A 20,992-nucleotide genomic window follows, 5' to 3' on the forward strand; every position below is an offset into this window, starting at 1 on the left:
GAAATTTCAAATGTGTTTTCAAATGAACTTTCTGTGCAAACTGCTTAAAACAAATTTCACACTTATAAGGCTTTTCTCCAGTGTGCATTCTTAAATGTGTTTTCAAATTACTTGATAGAGTAAATTGCTTAAAACAAATTCCACACTTGTAAGGCGTTTCTCTAGTGTGCACTCTCAAATGCTTTTTCAAAGAACTTGCATAAATAAACTGCATAAAACAAATGTCACACTTGTAAGGTTTTTCGCCAGTATGAATTTTCATATGTGTATTTAAACAATTTTTTTGAATAAACTGCTTAAAACAAACTACACACTTGTAAGGCCTTTCCCCAGTGTGCACTCTCATATGACTTTTCAGATAAGATGTTTGACTAAACTGCTTAAAACAAACTTTACACTTGTAAGGCTTTTCCCCACTATGTATCCTCAAATGCTGCTTCAAATTTTCATTTCGAGTAAATTGCTTGGAACAAATTTCACATTTTAATGTTTTTTCTTCAGCAGATCTACTAGTACGTTGTTCCTTATTACATGAATGTACATAACACGTTTTCATAACTTTCAATGGGTCCTCTTCTTGCAGAAAGCCTAAAATAAAAACCGAAATACACGTTTTTTTACTGCAAGGAATAATTTAACAAATAAATTGATAAGCAAAAAATGGGAAAGTCAGAAACAAAATACTATTGCATTGTCAAGCGTCGAAGCTGTGTAGATAGGAATATCTGAAGCTTCAAAGGTAGTAGTTATACAAGGTGTTTCATTGGAAAAAGGAAATACTTGAATGATGAATAGAGGTCACTGATGAGGTTCTAGATATACTACATTTATTGCGTGTTACTGATTTTTATAACCGAGTTACAGGGTGTAACTACCTTGTATATTTTCTTGATATTTGGTACACATATGTCTCATTTAGAAACCAAACCACCCAACTAGCAATCACAAGGAAAATCCAGGTCCGGACTAAAAAAATTATAAATTCATTGTGACCTTGAAACAACACCATGTATATTGAGATTTTCAAAACCCATTTGCATATTTGAAAAGAGCACAAAAAAAAAAGTTTAATGGTTCGATTAAATTGTTTGGCCAGACAATTAATGACTTTCACATTGGAGACCGCACACTGGACAAACCAATTACGGTACAATAACCCCGGATGGGAGTATTTTTTAAAACTTTACTTTGCAATCTTTATAAACTTACTATTGTTGGAACTCTAAGGTAGAACAAAAAAGAGGTACCAAAGGAATTGATGGAAATCGATAAAGATAGAAGAGTTCAAATTTCCTTGTACCCATACAATTATTAAAAAGTAACCTAGTATCATTGCCTTTGGAACCCTCGCAAATATATGGAGATCAACACAGATTAGCCAAAATACTTAAATAAGGCTATAGTATAGTAAAATAAAAACTGTGCTACTTTATGGGAAATGAACATGGGCAGTAACTGACGGAAATGTAAATAAAATCCAAGTTTTTGTAAATAGATGTCTACGTAAAATTCTAAAGGTATATTGGCCCAAAACCATAACAAATGTAGCACTATGGAGGAAAACCAAACAAGAACCCATCAGAACAACAATAAAGAGAGCAATATGGACAGACCCGCCGAGAGGGCGGTACAGCCGGTACATTTTACCGGGGCCCGGCGTCGACCAGACCAAAGATTTCTCCCATAAGTAATTTTTCCCGTTTTTTTTTGTTCTTCACTTTATGTGCATAATGCGTTCAATTAATAATCGGCTATATTTAATATGGCTTTTACTTCTATTTTGAAATATAGTTTATTGTTTTATTGCTGTTGAGACATCATACGTTGCTATTTTGGTTACAATACCGGCGCACTGCTTTTATTTATCGTCTGCTGGGGTTGAAAGCATTAAACCACTAGCACAGAAATTACCTGGAATTAATAAAGCTCTAGAAGAAGTAATTGAATTTTAATATATCAACATATATTTAAATATAATATATATGTTATGGTTAACGTCCGAAATAAGGTTAATCTCAATATTACTCAGTTAATATCGAGATTCTCCAGTCTAGTTGGTTAATGTCCGAAGCTAAACGATCTTCAGCCTTCAATCGGACAATAACCGGCTAATCTCGACATTAACACATGTGTCTTGTTAAAGTCCACACTGTTTTGTTGCGTAATCAAGTGGCATTCGTGCAAGAAGTATAGTTATTTGAAAGTGAAAATTTAAGTATTCAATATGTCCAATCAATTTAAAGACCAGTTTTACGAGAATCTTGATAAAATTATTTCCACAAAAAGGGATGACAACAGTGCTTATTTATCTCGTGAAAAATATGATTTAATTTGTAATCAAGTGAAAGAAGCAAAACGACAAGCTAAGAAAACAGCGATGTCATATCGACGTTTGGCCAAATACGATATAGTGAATGTGGCAAATCATTTCAAACTTATTGCTCCTTTGCACGAAGGTAAGGAGAAATTTTTATATTACGTAAAAAAAGAGGAATTATTTGATATTCTTTATGAAGTACATTTAAGTATTGACCATGGAGGAAGAACAAGAATGTTAAATTTTTTAAATGATAAATTCAAAAATATAACATAAGAAGTAGTAAAACTTTTTTTATTTTACCGGCACACATTATTACCGGCTGCGAAAATTGGTGATACTGTTAGATTACCTGTCCCCGATGTTGATAGAGGACGAGCTGATGCAAGGAATATATTAGGCGTTGTTACCACAGTTGAAGATAACATGTATTACAAAATTGGGACAGAAAAGGGCACGTTACCACAGTTATTTACAAGAAATCAGTTCGGTGTATGTCGGGCTCCCCTTATTGCTGCCGAAAAAGTTTCAGTTGTTGAAAAATCTCTTCGTGAGATTGCAGCGACTTCATCTCTATGTGGTGGTCAAGGGTACAAAAGATGCTCGTGCAAAACTAAATGTGATTCAAAAAAGTGCTGCTGTAAGGCAGCTAATATTTTTTATGCAACTCCAAGTGTCACGGAAGTTTGTCATGTTTGAATAAATATATAGCAGGTACTTTTTATACAATTGGCAACGTTGTAATATTTTCTAACACATTATTCAACGTTAACCAAGGAGAATACTTAAACTCGACATTAACCTGTTAATGTCAATATATCTGAATTTCGTACGACATTAACATTACATTTCGGTTAAAGTCAAGATTAACCGGTTAATGTCGAGATTAACCATTTTCGAAGTTTAACCGTAACATATACATATACAGGGTGTCCCGAAAAGATTGGTCATAAATTATACCACACATTCTGGGGTCAAAAATAGTTCGATTGAACCTAACTTACCTTAGTACAAATGTGTTCATAAAAAACGTTAAAGCCCTTTGAAGTTACAAAATGAAAATCGATTTTTTTCAATATATCGAAAACTATTAGAGATTTTTTATTGAATATGGACAAGGGACATTCTTATGGCAGGAACATCTTAAAACAAAATTATAGTGAAATTTGTCCATCCCATAAAAATTTTATGGCGGTTTTGTTCCCTTAAACCCCCCAAACTTTTGTGTACGTTCCAATTAATTCATTATTGTGGTACCATTAGTTAAACACAACGTTTCTAAAACTTTTTTGCCTCTTGGTATTTTTTAGATAAGCCAGTTTTTATCGGGATGCCGCTTCTTTTTTAATATGTTTACATAAGAATTTTATGGGGTTTTGTTCCTATAAACCCCCCAAATGATTGTGCACGTTCCAATTAAACTATTATTGTGGTACCATTAGGTAAACACAGTGTTTTTACAACTTTTTTGCCTCAGTCATTTTTTGATAAGTCACCTTTTATACAGATGTGGCTTCTTTTTCAAAATATACCTAATAATATAAATTATAAATAAATTTTCAGATTATTAACAGCTCTCTATAATCGTACTTAACCATATACAAATATGTGGTGGATTAGAAAAATATTCAAAATATCTCGATAAACACTGGCTTATCGAAAAATTACCAAGAGGCAAAAAAGTTTTAAAAATATTGTGTTTACCTAATAGTGCAACAATAATAATTTCATTGGAACGTACACAAAAGTTTGGGGGGTTTAAGGGAACAAAACCACCATAAAATGTTTATGGGATGCACAAATTTTACTTTATATTTCGATATATGAAATATATCACATTTTTCGATATACGAAAAAAATCGATTTTCAGTTTGTAACTTCAAAGGGCTGTAACTTTTTTTGTGTGCACTATTGTATATAGGTAAGTGAGGTTCAATCAACCTATTTTTGACCACAAAATCTGTGGTATAATTTATGACCAATCTTTTCGGGACACCCTGTATATGTGTACCTATTAATGTCATCGATTTGGTTTAAAATTTTAACAGCAATAAATCATATATTACAAATATTACAGTACAGTCAGCTAACTTTGGATATGGAGATTAAAAATAATATATCAAGGCTTCTTTGGATGCTGATTTGTAAACAAACGACCACATTTGGAATGAAAAGTGGCATTTTGATTTTTTAAGAAAACTTGTGTGGCATATTCAGTAATAATAATTGACTTATGCTCCCTTTTTAGGAAGTCAGGAGTATTAATAAAAGAATATTTTTAAAATATATAAAAATTACTAAAAAGATCGTTTTTGTTTCTACTTTCCTTGCTTATAACTTCAAAAAGTTTATTTTTAAAGCGAAGCCGTGTGGAAATTATATTAACGATAATTGAATTTTCTATTCGATACGGCTGGTTAAAAATATTTTAATTTATTACCCTTGATGCAAAATAGACGTAAATGGAAATAAATAGAAAACATGGGAGAAAATAAGATTGTTTTTAATCAATGATTTTCAACCACTTAAATTGCACTTAGTAGGTACCTTCATCATTCGTCCAGAAAATTTTTGTCATATAAGTCCACCAAATTTCATTAAAATCGATTTATTAGATTTCGCATAATTCTAAATTAAAAATATTTAAAACCTTGCACAACAAAAACTACACCATAGGTATAGGAGTTTGCCATTTTTTTTTATATAAAAAGCACTCTATATAGGGGAAAGGCGGGCAAAACGGGGTAGCTGCCTAAAACGGGGTACCCCTTTTTTTTTCAATATCACTCGCTCCATCTATACGACGTTAATGAAATTATATTATAGACGCCTGTTTACGCCTTCTGTCATAAAACAGATATAATTAGCTGTTAGTCGATTGTTGTGAAGAGTACATGTGCGTTTTCAGTTAACCAAGTTATAATATCGGCCGAAAAATTAGTATTACTAAAACAATTTATTATTTAATATCATTACGTCTAACTAACAGTGAATGTGTTCTAGAGTATTCGTTTGTCATTATGTTAAAAAATAAAAACTTGTAATAATTTAAACAGGTCATAATCTCAAAATCTGCTCTTTGGGCAAAATGGGGTACCAATAGGTAGGGTAAAATGGGGTACCCTTTTTACCATACCTATTGGTAGTCTTTACCCTTTTACCATACCAAGTAAGATAGAAGATGATCAAACCAAATCACAGACGAGTAAGAAATCGCAATTGAATAAAACTAAAAAAGTAGAGTCAGATTCAGAAGGCGAAGATAGTGACACTGACTGGTTCTGCGGAAACTTTTATTCAAGTTCCACAGAAGGATGGATAAGCTGATCTAGTTGCCTTAAATGGGCTAAAAATTCATGTGCAGGTGTAGAAGATGAGGATGATGAAGTAGTACTTGTATGCGAATTTTGTCAATAGGCTTTTCTTGGTTTCAATTTGGTACCCCATTTTACCCTATACAACGGGCATAATGGGGCAATTTACATTAGTTTCTGTTTTTTCATATAATAAAAAAAACTTTGACTTTTTTAAATTTAAATTTTATTAATAAATAGTTACTACTATAACAATGATATCTGTCTTATTTTAACCCTTTCAGTCACAACTTTTTTTGAGCTATGGGAAAATTCTCATATTTGGTATATAAAATAAACTATTTTTGTTGATAATTTTAACATCATTTTTTTTTATATGTCATATGTCACTTGGCATATGACATGTCCATGTTGATGGACATTATGACTTGAAGCAAAATAAAATAAACCTGAAGATTTTAGAAATTTATTTGAATATCATTAGAATGACGAAATGAACAATATTCTTTGTAAATAACGAATTAATCATTTTACATGAAATTTAAAAAAACAGTTACGACCGCTTACAAAACATAAGTGAACATTACATTTCACGCAAAATGTATGTGATTTTCCCTTACAGTTCTCCATTTTGCAACGTGTACTATCTTTTTTTTCATCTATTTTCGGAAAATGTCCATAGCTGTCGAACCGTAATTCAATATATGGCCTTGCTTCAGTTTTGTTTTTTTTATTATTTGTTGTACCAGTATTTTCTTGACCAGATGGTCTGCCTCTCTTTGGTGGAACCTTATGTAAAATGAGGTGTTGCCCAATACTCATTCTAAAGTCCCACAAATCCAGGATTTTATTGTGTTGTACGCCTAGCAGTTCAGCTTGTTTTCTATATTCCAACCACGAATTTACTATCGCCATATCTATAGCATGTGTTATCATACGTACAGTCCATTTTCTGGATCGTCTGTAGGATCTGTAAACGCTCAATAAAAAATCTAACTTATCAACACCACCCATGTTGGAATTGTAAAGCGATATGGCTTCCGGTCTAGATACATTTATATACTCTTTCGACGTCTTATCCCATCTCTGGCACAAATCCATTTTTCCCGCTGCAACAAAATTTGAAGCCACTAAAACTGGTTTATTGTCGAACCATTTTGTAATCACAATTCCATCTTCACTAACCGCTACATCAAAACTACCTCTACCATTTTTTTTTAGATCTTTATCAGATGTTAGTTCTGGTCCAAAAAATCGGTTTATTCTAATTGTTCCGACAGCCATAATAGATTTATTGTTCAACCATTGAAAGAGGTGATAAGAACTAAAGAAATTATCAAAGTACAAACCGTGATGAGTTTCTTCAATTCTCTCAACTAGCTGCATCACAGTTCCAGCTCCTTGTCCAAACTGTGCATAATTTTCTTTTATTTCCGTTTCAGCACCTTGATATATGATGAAATCGTAAATGGTACCAGATTGTCCAGCCAATATCCATAATTTGATCCCCCATTTTTTCGGTTTATTTGGGAGGTACTGCTTGACATTGATCTGTCCCTTGAATGGAACAATTTGCTCGTCAATGCACAAATTTGTTTCGGTTTGAAGTTCCCTACAACGATTTCTAATGGAATTATATATTTCTCGGACTTTCCACATGCGATCTGTTTCGTCACCTCTTGCTGTTACATCTACTAAGTGAATGGTATTGCGCAACTTAGAGAAGCGATTGAATGTCATATTATCTTTTACAATTGAAATACCTGTAAGCTGGGACCAATACAGTCTTGCTCTTGGGAATTTTAGATTTCCCATAATAATGTGAATGCCTACAAATCGCTTTATTTCTTCTTTATCTGATGGAGAAAACCGAGCAATATTTTTTTGTACGGCATGTAAGTTAGTCATTTCTGAAATCTTCTCAAACAGAGCATCAGGTATGTATTTCATAAAATATTCAATAGGAGCAGGTAATTCATCAACTTGTACTTCTTCTGGAACAAACCACTGTACTGGCCTGGTAAGATAGGTAATATTTTTTTTCCAACAAACATCTTTCTTATTTGTGAGTTTGAACTCTTCACAAAACTCTAGCAGTCTCTCCTTTGCAGTTGTTTGTTTTTCAGTGGTTTGGTTGGAATTTTCTTTGGTTTTCATGTCCTCAGACATTGGTTGTTCTGTAGTCACTTCATTGGGATATTCTAGATTTTCTAACTCACCTCTTTCTGTTGACTTCTGTTCTTGGATCAATCCGTCAAAAATAGTTTCCTCAATATCTTGGATATCATCGCCAAATTCTGAGGAAACGTCATTTAGATCCGCAATACTGTTGGCGTCATCAGCATCTGACAAACGTAATATTTCTGAGTCATCGTCTTTCATGAGTAAATCCAGAAGTTCATCCTCAGTCAAGGGTCGTGACCATCTCTTTTCTTTACTAGTTGACGGTAAACTTTCCATTTTATGGATATCTAAAACAACACGACCTTGCTAATTTTTATATGCATAAGTATACCTAAGTCATTTTGTCCATCTACATGGACATATAAATATACACCACTTTATAAGATATTTTCAGTCAACAGTTTGATACATAATATAAACACACTATACTAATGCTCTTTACTTACCCAAATCAGCAGGTATTTGTACGAAAAAACAAGTTTATTCAATAGAAATCGTTCCAATAACAAACAGGTGTTTTCACCACCACGACAGCGTGCTAAATGCAACCTGTTTTGCGTTTTATATAGCTTCACAAATCGACTAACAGATGGCTATCAATGTATTCAATGCGTTTCTTATGCATGTACCCACACATGGACAAAATGATTTGGGCGATAATAACCATCGATGTTTTAAGAGAATGCTTTGAAAATCGATGTCCATCGGTGTGGACACGATGACTGAAAGGGTTAAGACCTTAAAAGTTACAGATTTTTTTAAATCCCAATTTAAACCTTAAGTACCCCATTTTGCCCGCCCTTCCCCTACTATCCAATGTACTTTATAGAATTGAAATATGAGGGGTATAGTTTCAAAGTGTACATCTCCATATTTCACAAAAATTAAGATAGATGTCGCATTACGTCGAGATTCTAGCCCTGAATCGAAACAATAGAAAATCTCTTTTCAAAATAGTCATTATCCAATGCATTTTGAAGGCAGAAAATTAGACTTAAATTCAAAACGTACAATCTCCAATGACATTTAATTGTTTCTATGAAAGAGGTTATTCGTTTTTCTTGATTACTGAAAATTTAGGAAACCTAGAGATTGTACACTTTGAAACTATACCTCTCATATGATGATTTGGGTGACCTCTATGTAAGATTTACAAAAAAATAGAAATTCATGGTCTTCATTGTTGAAGAATCTAAATTAGTTACCAGCAATTATGGAATAAATCCAGAATTTACATCAAATAAAGAAAAATGATGCAAGCAGCCTGCGAATTTTTTGATGATTTGCCTGGGCCTAGTAGTAATGCTACTGATAATACAGAATAAAGTGTTGTATTGTGCATTGGTAAGATCTCTCTTAGACTATTCTTCAGTTGTGTGGTCTCCTAATTATGAAGTACCTACCTACATAAAAAGTTCATTGAGAACATTCAGCACAGATTTCTTTGTTTATGCTCATATAGATTTAATATACCTAGGCAGGTACATTATTATCCGGAAATTTTAAGTCAGTTGAAGTTGTCTACTTTAGAATCTTGAAGATTAATTATGATGCATGTTTTACACTCAAATTAGTTCTAGGTAAATTTAGCTGTCCTGATCTTTTATATGCTGTTAATCTGTGTGTACCTTCCAGGCAACTTGCCTGATCTCATCGACTTCTGTATTGTCAAAGGTATCTCTCTAAACTACTTGAAAGTTCAACCTTTGTTCGATCTCTCATCTGATCACTCTCCCTTCATTATTACTCTAAGTACATAGGTGCACCACATCACAAAACCACTAGTTTTATCCAATAGCTGGACAAACTGGAATACCTTCAGAGATATAATAAAAAATAGTATAACTTTAAACCTACCACTAAAATCTGAGCAAGATATAGAAGAAGCAGTCAAACATCTAACTGTAAAAATTCAACAAGCCGCATGGGAAGCTTCACCTGATATATCATATGCTAAGAGACCAGGCTCATACCCGCTCTATATAAAAACAATGATATATGAGAAAAGACAATTAAGAAAAAGATGGCAGACCACCAGTGCTCCAGATGACAAAACCAAATACAACAGAGCAACCCGTCAATTAAAAAAGGTCCTACAGGAACACAAAGAACAAGAAATAAACTATTTTCTAGAGAATCTGTCTAGCTCTGAAGAAAAGAACTACTCGTTATAGAAATTGTCTAAAAAACTCAAAACACAATCACAAACTAAAGCACCGATAAGAAAAAATGATGGCACCTGGTCTCGAAGTGACGAAGAGAGGGCTAACACCTTCGCTGAACATCTTCAGTCAGTTTTACCGCCCTGAACTTGGCACCCTTAATGATAGCACCCTTCCAAATTTTTAGAGTTCTGAGCTCTTTTTGAAGAGTTCTATAGTTCTCGCCGGGGTGCAGAAAGAGTTCTGCAGTTTAAATGCCGTTTTTTTTTAAACAAATTTTGGGGTGCCAATTTCAGGCCGCACCCCTTTTGTGCGGAAGGGTAGTTCCAGGTGCACAATTTGGAAGAAAATAAAGAGTTCTAGAGTTCTCAATAGTTTTTTTTAAGAGTTCCGTCATAGTACGCGAGTTAGGGGCATTTGAAAAAAAAGCGAGGATTTGCCTCCGCATGCGTATTGAACGATACTTGAGAATTATTATAGTTTAATATTATTATAGTATAATATTATTATAGACTAAAAATAGCTTTTCATGGAGCAAATCGAATCAAAAGGAGTTAAAAAAATTTGTAAGACAATATTAACATTTAAACAATCGATGCATATTCCCTTTTTTTATCAAAGTGTACTAAAAATTTAATGTATATTGAATCTCGAATTAGTAATTATTTACATAAGAATTTTTGTCTTTAATTATACAAGTTTATGAATAATTTATTCATAATTCATAAACAATAAATTAGAGTCGTTATATTTTTGTTAACCGCCCTGAGCTTGGCACCCTTAATGATAGCACCCTTCATGAATCAAAGGATTATTATTAACCATTAAATCTGCATATGTAATAATTTAATAAATAATCTGCATATGTAATAATAAATTATTTAATAAATAAAAAGGAGGCAAAAAATATTTTTTCTTTAAGAAAGATGAACCACATATGCAGATATAGTTTAGTGGTTAATAATAATCCTTTGATTCATTTTCCATGAAATCTGTGTCAGAAAAATATTCTGAAGCCGTTCCCGGGATTCGAACCCGGGACCTCCGCGACAACTGAAAATAGCGAAGCGCGCTACCCACTGTGCTATTGAAGGCACATGAGAAATTCCGTAAAAACATAGAGTTTAAGTTTTGAGCTTGAGCAACGAAAAAATATTTCAATTCACTATTTTATTACCTTCAAAAATCGTCATTTTGTAATAATTAATAATTGTGAAAATGTCGCAAGTTGTGCTAGCTCAAGATAAATTAGGAAGGATGAAAATCATGCAAATGTAAACGAAAACGAGCACGTAAAGAATATTAGAATCGATTTTTACTGATGAGCAATCGATGCACAACATATTTATTTATCTATTAAACTGGTTGTAATAGCTTTATATTGATTAATTATTTATATGGGAAATAAGCCACAATTAAAATGAAAAAAATAATTTTATTAACGTTTCGACGCCCAAATCGGGTGCCGTTGTCAAAATACAAAATACTACTAATGGAAACAAAAATGTTGTTGCTTAGTAAAAAAATTCTTCTAATAATTTATTTAATTTGACTCATTTATATCGGCAATTCAGATACATATGATACATTTTAAAGTAGAAGACTTTAAAATGATATTGCCAATATTTATGAGTTGCGTTCCTGGGACGACTTTACTGAAAGATAGTTCATTCGATTACATGAAATCAACCCCAACTCAAGAATATCCGTCACAAAAAAATCATAGCATGTGATCTGTCTTTAAAAAGACAACCACATGCAACGGTGACATTAAAATTCTAGTGTTAGAGATCTCATAGTAAATCACGAGGGAAAACCAGGAAAAACCTCGTGATACTATCCCGACATCGTAAGTATTTGGTCTTACATTTAAATTACTCTCAAAATTAATACCAAATTCTGACTTTACTATAATTTTGTTTAAATTATAAATAATATCAATAATATATGGATATATAAGTAATACTAAAATATAAAATATGTACTAACTCGACTATTGACTTACTAATTGTGGTATTTAATAATAAAAATGCCACAAGGAAATAGCTTCAGAACAGCTTTATATTGCGCTAGAAAAACCTCCTTGAAAAAGGATGCTGGTTATGCAAACTCTAATATCGATAAACAGAAATACAATATTATACTAAATATTTGCAAATCAATAATAGATAATGCATTTTTTTGGTTTATTAAACTAATTGTACTTCTCATTAAAAAGAATGCTAAATGAGCTAATTTGAACTAAAATGAGCACTACTTTACGAGTAGTAGTCATTATTCCCAAATTACCAATCGACGTGTAACCTGTTTTCTATTTTTTATTTGTTATACTAATTGCACTGGTTTGATATTAATCTCGAACAACCTCGTTAAAAAAGGATGCTGAAACGGATCAAATAAACTCAAATATTTCATAAAATAAGTTTCAATGCATTTTATTAATATATTCATATTTCTGCAGAAATTTGAAGTTAAGAAAACAGTTTTATACTTATTCACGCTTATAACCTTTAAACAACATTTTGCATAAATTTGTAGAAAGTATATCTACGTTCTTTGACAATAACAATCTACACTATCTTTTGGATACATCACAGCGTAGTATTTCAGTCATTTTGTTTATACGATGCCAAGTCACAAAATTTTTGATATCGATTCACTGACATGAAACATTAAAAAATATTGAATCGATGGCATGACTATTTTCTTAAATATTACGTTTTTCTTAACCTAAACAGTTTTTGTCTATTTTCTTAAATATTACGTTTTTCTTAACCTAAACAGTTTTTGTCTATTTTCTTAAATATTACGTTTTTCTTAACCTAAACAGTTTTTGTCTATTTTCAGAGCGCCATAGGACAAGAAAATGGCAATTTTGTCGTTTAAATCGCGATCGGACGTTGGAAATCAGCAGCACCCTCCAGAACTCTTGTTATTAATGAAACATGTCCTTTTGAACATGAGAACTCGGGGGTGCTGGGCGAAAGAACCACCCCTTATGTAGTTTCAGAGCGCCATGGGACAAGAAAATGGCAATTTTGTCTTAATATTTATTTCCTGTTTATTCATGTTGAAATTCGCGCAATTAGCATCCTGTTTCAATGAATTTATGCTAGCTCAATATTAAATAAGTACAATGAATCAGTTCAATAAATAAAGAAGGAGGGTACACGTTGATTGTCAATCTGTGAATGTGGACTATGCTACTCTGCTTCTGCTGCGTTTCGGTTTAAATTCGCTTATGCAGCATTTCTTATTAATAAGAAGTACTATTAGTTTGATAAAAAAAAATTTCTTCATATTACTGATTTATAATTATATTGACTTTAATATTTCATTTTTCCATCCATGTTGAAATTAGCATAATTTAATAAATTATGCTACTAATATAAGGCTATTTTTCATTTTAAACTGATTCTACTGGCTTAAATTTAGGCTGGCACAAATTCATTAATTAATGCTGTCAATTAAGCGAATTTAAACCGAAACAAGCAGAATAAGAATATCAAAGTCATATTCACAGATTGACAATAGATGAACTTTTTTTCATTTTAATATGATTCTGCTGGCTTAAATTCAGGTTGGCACAAACTCATCCAATAAAAATGCTCATAGAAAAGTAATTTTTATGTTATCAAGCTAAAATTCATCGACGTAGCACAAACAGTTTCATAAAAAACAAAAATTGTGCATTGTTTTCTGTTCTATAAATAATGACTTCAATATTAATTGTTTGTTCATTGATGTCAAAATTTGCGCGATTAGCATCATTTTTTCATGAGTTTGTGCTAGGTTAATATATAACGAATTTAATGAATGAGGTCATTAAATAAAAAAAGAGGACACACGTGGATTGTCAATCTGTGAATATGGATTGTCAATCTGTCAATCTGTGAATATGCTCTTACTACGTTTTGGTTTCATATTTTACCAATAAGGAGTACAATTACATAGTAAAAAAAATAGTCTATTGTGCACCGTTGAGGGAAAATACGAGTTTTGCATTTTATGGACAAAGTTGAACTCCGAGGCGAAGCCGAGGTGTTTTCAACCTTGTCCAAAACGCAAACGAGTATTTTTCCTCAAGGTGCACATACGATTCTGTCGACGGGAGAAAATGCGAGTTTGAGCGGAGCGAAAACGAGCGTTTTCGATCCGGAGGCGCACAAAAAATATTGCATTAATTTCTGATACTTAATTAAAATTTTTTTCTTTATATTTTTTATAATTTCCAGTATCAGCATCCTTTTTTAACGAGGTTGTTCGGGATTAATATCAAACCAGTGCAATTAGTATAACAAATAAAAAATAGAAAACAGGTTACACGTCGATTGGTCATTTGGGAATAATGACTCTACTACTCGTAAAGTAGTGCTCATTTTAGTTCAAATTCGCTCATTTAGCATTCTTTTTAATGAGAAGTACAATTAGTTTAATAAACCAAAAAAATGCATTATCTATTATTGATTTGCAAATATTTAGTATAATATTGTATTTCTGTTTATCGATATTAGAGTTTGCATAACCAGCATCCTTTTTCAAGGAGGGTTTTCTAGCGCAATATAAAGCTATTACAACCAGTTTAATAGATAAATAAATATGTTGTGCATCGATTGCTCATCAGTAAAAATCCATTCTAATATTCTTTACGTGCTCGTTTTCGTTTACATTTGCATGATTTTCATCCTTCCTAATTTATCTTGAGCTAGCACAACTTGCGACATTTTCACAAATATTAATTATTACAAAATGACGATTTTTGAAGGTAATAAAATAGTGAATTGAAATATTTTTTCGTTGCTCAAGCTCAAAACTTAAACTCTATGTTTTTACGGAATTTCTCATGTGCCTTCAATAGCACAGTGGGTAGCGCGCTTCGCTATTTTCAGTTGTCGCGGAGGTCCCGGGTTCGAATCCCGGGAACAGCTTCAGAATATTTTTCTGACACAGATTTCATGGAAAATGAATCAAAGGATTATTATTAACCACTAAACTATATCTGCATATGTGCCACATATGCAGATTTAATGGTTAATAATAATCCTTTGATTCATGAAGGGTGCTATCATTAAGGGTGCCAAGCTCAGGGCGGTTAACAAAAATATAACAACTCTAATTTATTGTTTATGAATTATGAATAAATTATTCATAAACTTGTATAATTAAAGACAAAAATTCTTATGTAAATAATTACTAATTCGAGATTCAATATACATTAAATTTTTAGTACACTTTGATAAAAAAAGGGAATATGCATCGATTGTTTAAATGTTAATATTGTCTTACAAATTTTTTTGCTCCTTTTGATTCGATTTGCTCCATGAAAAGCTATTTTTAGTCTATAATAATATTATACTATAATAATATTAAACTATAATAATTCTCAAGTATCGTTCAATACGCATGCGGCGGCAAATCCTCGCTTTTTTTTCAAATGCCCCTAACTCGCGTACTATGACGGAACTCTTAAAAAAAAACTATTGAGAACTCTAGAACTCTTTATTTTCTTCCAAATTGTGCACCTGGAACTACCCTTCCGCACAAAAGGGGTGCGGCCTGAAATTGGCACCCCAAAATTTGTTTAAAAAAAAACGGCATTTAAACTGCAGAACTCTTTCTGCACCCCGGCGAGAACTATAGAACTCTTCAAAAAGAGCTCAGAACTCTAAAAATTTGGAAGGGTACTATCATTAAGGGTGCCAAGTTCAGGGCGGTGTCAGTTTTCCAATCGCACAAGAGAGAGGTTCCAGAGAATGAAGAGAAATTTATTACAAATATAGCAGATGAACCCTACCAGATGTGTCTTCCCACCAGAAAAGTTAAAATTACCTAAATTCAAGAAGTAATAAAAAACTAAATACAAAAAAAGCACCTGGATATGACCTGATAACAGGACTAATTCTCAAAAAACTACCTGAAGAAGCAATAAAGCTACTAATGTACATATACAATGCTGTCCTAAGATTGTGCTATTGTCCTTTTCATGAGCATTTTTCAGTGCGTAACAAATGATAGGAAAAAGGGTGAGTCCGTGATAATACACATTTATGACATTTATTCTAACATGACATTTTAGTTAAATCTGACAGTTGTCACATTTTATTTTCAATTTGGAATAAAAACAAATCAATGTGTTTCTTGCATTTATAAAATGGTATTTTCTTTGATTTGTATAGTCTTATAAATTATACAGATTATATTTGTAATATTATTATCTAATTAAAAAAAATATTTTTTTTATTATGGCGCCATCTATCGACAACTAGAATAACTAGAATAAATATTGTAAATGTCTGTAATCATGGACGTGCCTTTTTTTCTGTCACATACAATTTAATGCGTTAGAAAGAAATCGAAAAACTGTGACGCACTGAAAGATGATCATGAGAAAAAGAATACTTCCCCTCCCAATGGAAGGTAGCACAAATCATTCTAATTCATAAACCCAACAAAGACACAACCCAACCTTCATCCTATCATCCTATTAGCCTTCTGCCTTTACCCTCCAAAGTGTTTGAGAGGCTTCTCCTGAAAAGAATAGACACTGTCATTACAGAAAAAACCTAATACCTCATTACCAATTCTGATGTCGACAACAACATGGCACAATTGAACAGGTCCATAGGGTAGTCAGAACCGCAAGAGATGCATTCGAGAACAAGAAATATTGTACAGCAGCCTTCCTGGATGTCTCCAAAGCCTTCGACAAGGTATGGCATAAAGGTCTAATATCAAAACTTAAAAGACAATTGTCTCATCCAATCTGCATGCTCCTACAATCATACCTCACCGGCAGATTGTATCAGATAAAACTAGGGGAGGCCCTCACTACTCTATATCCCATCCACTCTGGCATACCCCAAGGAAGTGTCCTTGGACCCACACTGTACCTTCTGTTCACAGTAGAGATACCAACTTCAGATCGTACAACAATTGCAACATATGCTGATGACACTGTCCTAATGGCTTGCCACGAAAATCTGACCCTAGCTTCACAGATACTACAAAGTCACTTAAATAGACTTGAAATATGGTTTAAACTGTGGAGAGTCAAAGTTAATAGCTCCAAGTCAACACACATTACATTTACACTAAGGAAGGGAATCAATCCAGCTGTAACCTTCAACAACACACCACTGCCAATAAGAAGTGACGTCAAATACTTGGAGATTTACTTGGAGATTTTAAAAAGTATATTTGGAACAAACGACTGCAACTGGGACTCGTTTATAGAAAGATGTACTGGTTCATGAATCAAAAATCACGCCTAAGTCTAGACAATAAACTTCTGATCTACAAAAGTGTACTGAAACCCATCTGGATGTACGGCATCCAAATCTGGGGAACTGCCAGTGAAACAAATTTACTCAAGATACAGCGCTTTCAATCAAAAGTTCTAAGGCAACTGTGCCAAGCTCCTTGGTACATTTCCAACGATAATATAAGAGGGATCTCCAAGTCCAAACCGTCAAAGAAGAAATTGTTTCTCTGTGCTCCAAGTACCACAATAGACTACAGGTTCACCCAAACATATTGGTCACCAATCTCCTGACACCCCTACAGAACAGAAGACTAAAAAGAACAGACACTCTTGACCTCAACACTAACTAATCATTCCCACTTATTACTATTGTATTACAGTGGAACCTCGATTATCCGTCAGGGCACCGGACCAAGGGTATGACGGATAATCGAAAAGACCGTTAACAGAACATTAAAAAAACTGAACATTGAAAATTATTGATAGTACAACTCTCAAATTTTATTTACATAATATATGTTTTGTTTTACAAGATAAGAGGAATTTTTGTTCGTACAATTGAATCAATGTGGTTTAAAATATTCTGAAATCTTTGTTTGTTTTACTGATGCTTCACATTTTTCTTAATACGCGTAAGATCATGCAAACTACGTTCTTGGCTTCTTCTTGTCAAGAATACCAACTCGATGAATTGTTGCATGTGCGATGCAGCTTCTCTAGCTTCTTTACGCAAATCTTTGTTAGTTACAATAACATCATTGACATTGCCACCATCAAATTTCGAGTCTGTGTCAGCTTCTGAATCTGTTTCGTCTACCTCTTTTGCCATTTCAATGATTTTATCGAATTTCCAGCCAGCAAATTTAGTTTGGCTTATCGCAATGCTTAAACAAAATGAATTAATGACCCAATTTTTGCTTATGTAGTAAATACAACTTATGTACAGACCCTGACGGTTACCAGAGATGACGGTTAATGGAGAGACGGATAATCGAGGTTCCACTGTACTATTCAAATTAATTCAATTAATTTATTAATAACTGTACTAATTCAATCATTATTGTACTTTTTTAGGTATTCACCACTGGGTGAATACTGACTGTGTCACACTCTTAACACTCATATGTATTGTTTATTATTTTTTATAAAATAGATTGCAATAAAATGGATGTAAAAAAAATGTTTTACACTCAAATTAGTTCTAGGTCAATTTAGCTGTCCTGATCTTTTATATGCTGTTAATCTGTGTATACCTTCCAGGCAACTTAGAAATACAAATACATTCTACACTAACTTTCACAATACAAATTATGGTAAAAATGTTCCAATGGACAGAATATTGCACTACCTCAATACAAATCCAAACATTGACATCTTTAACATATCAAATAGCAAACTGAAAGAAACAATTTGTGAAATTAGATAGTAGATTTATTATTTTTTTTTGTTTTGATCATTATCAAATTGGATATTATTTTTTATTGTTATAATTATTTTTTTTAAGTTAGTATCTAGTTGTATGAGCTCTTTAAATGCATGTAATATTTACTGTAATGGGGGTTTCCGTCAAAAAAAATAAATAATTTATTTATTTTTAACACATTTGGTGTCCATGACGCACAAGTAGCAGAATGAACGATTTAAGTATGTGGTACCAGCCAAGAGGCGCTTGTTCAAGATGGCACCGAACGTGATAAAGCATAGAAATATACCCATTAGTAGTATATACCCAATAGGTATCCATATGATTAGATATTGATACTGGTCTTGGTCTAGGGTTAAGATCAAAATTATAGTAAATGAAACAAATGTTATATTTATTTAGTTAGGTTCTAGTTCTGTAAAAGGGTAGACTTTTTAGGGATATGAAATTTATATCAATGAATTTTGTTTCACTTGCTGATGATTGTGCAATAGTTTAACACATTGGCTGCATTACGAGACAAATAGACTTCATATTAGATTAATGGTTGGCTGCGTCAACTTTGTCATAACGCATGGTGACAAATGGGGTATATGGGACATATATGCCTCATAACGCACTCAACATAAGTTTATAAATATCTCTAAACACAGACAAGGTGTTAAGCTTTAATTCTTGTTATTTATTTACCTGTTTCATTTGTTCCTATTTCTTCAACTGGTGTAAGCTTACTTTCATCTTGTTTTGCTTCAATCTTTATGGGGAACTGCTCTAAGTCTGAATAAACGAATGTATCATGTGTACTTTCTTCCTTAGATTCCTCCTGAACTTCAATTTTACAGGTGTCCAATAATGAATAATCCATCTTATTATGATATATTTCTTCCCTATAAGGCTCCTCACTGACCTCTGGTTTTATATCCAACTTTTCAATCTTTATGGGAGATTGCTCCAAGTCTGAATAAACGTATGTATCATGTGTACTTTCTTTCTTACATTCTTCCTGAATTTCAATTTTACAGCTGTCCAATAATGAATCATCCCTCTTACAATATATTTCTGCTCTACAAGTCTCCTCACTCACATCTTGGCACCTTGGTTTTATATCTGTGTTTATATCCATTTGGTAATAGTCTACAAGTACACGGTAAATTGAAGGTGGAATTACGAAAAAATTATTTGTACTCACTTTATAATGCTCAAAAAATTACAGGATCTGGATTTCAATTTCAACTTTCAACTTTCAACAATAAAATAATAAATAATGCATATTCAGCCTTGCCAGGCCCAAATAATTTATTTCCCCATATTGTGTTTTAAAAGTTGCCAGATTTTCAACAGAATTCCCCAGACTTATAAGGTTTGTTCAAATTCGATACAAAACCGCTCTGGAACCGTTACGAGCATGCGCAATAACGAAAATTTATGCGCAGTTACACATTTCTCGTTATTGCGCATACTCGTTACCGTTCAAGAACGGTTTTATTTAGGGAACCCCAGGGAATATCATTGTTCGCGGTAGTCACAATTCACCAAACTGTATTGAGTGTGGCCTATATGTGGAATCAGTCACCACGATCTTGTCGTTGTAAAACATTTAATATTCAGCCCTATTCTGTAACTTTTAACAAATCGAATAGAAATGACCAAGTCGAATCGTAATTACCCAAAATCGGAATGTTTGATATCTATCGCGTCATTTTTGTGTTTGGATCGGTATTCTGTAACTCATATCGTAATCGGAATCTCTGACTTCTATTTCACGCGGTTCTGAGGAGGTGGCAGCCGCGCAGTAACCAGCGAAATTGTGTTCTGTGACCTATTTTGTTACTTGAGATATGACACCGTTGCCATTTCCTCAATGTTTTCATACTTTCTTCATACTATCCTCAAAGTTTTGAGAAGTAAATAAAATATTCGTGTAAATACTGGATGCAAAAAGCTTAAAAGAGGATAAATGGTTTTAAATTAAAGTTAATTAAAATTGATATAAAAAAGAAGATAAACTGATAAATAAAAAAGATAAGTGAAGATAAGAAGTATAAATGCTTTTAAATCAAAGATATTTAAATTGATGTTATTAATTCATTATTATTAATAAATTATTTAAAATTGATATTACTAATAATATGCAATCTTTAAGATTCGATTTCAGTTGAAATAACTGCTAAACAACTTTTCCCAAAAATGGCATCTTTTCTATAATTTGTTCAGGCTATGAGCGTTGACTGATAAATATACAAGTATACTGGTATAATATTTATTTATCAAGCTATTCTTGTGCATTATACCATTGATTGCAATTGTACAAGAAATATACGAACAAAATAT

At 32.6% G+C, this 20,992-nt stretch overlaps 1 protein-coding gene across 1 annotated transcript; it reads right to left on the minus strand.

Annotated features, from left to right (window-relative positions):
* Positions 1-5,929: 5,929 nt before the first annotated feature.
* LOC126888862 (piggyBac transposable element-derived protein 3-like) lies at positions 5,930-19,992 on the minus strand. The gene is made up of 3 exons (XM_050657289.1): positions 19,851-19,992; positions 19,352-19,795; positions 5,930-8,102 (listed from the first exon to the last, which is right to left on the minus strand). The coding sequence occupies exons 2-3, from the start codon at positions 19,782-19,784 to the stop codon at positions 6,157-6,159; spliced, it is 2,379 nt and encodes a 792-aa protein (XP_050513246.1). The 5' UTR covers positions 19,785-19,795; positions 19,851-19,992; the 3' UTR covers positions 5,930-6,156.
* Positions 19,993-20,992: the final 1,000 nt, after the last annotated feature.

This window comes from Diabrotica virgifera, chromosome 7, assembly GCF_917563875.1.
Source record: "Diabrotica virgifera virgifera chromosome 7, PGI_DIABVI_V3a".
Classification (NCBI taxonomy): Eukaryota; Metazoa; Arthropoda; class Insecta; order Coleoptera; family Chrysomelidae; genus Diabrotica; species Diabrotica virgifera.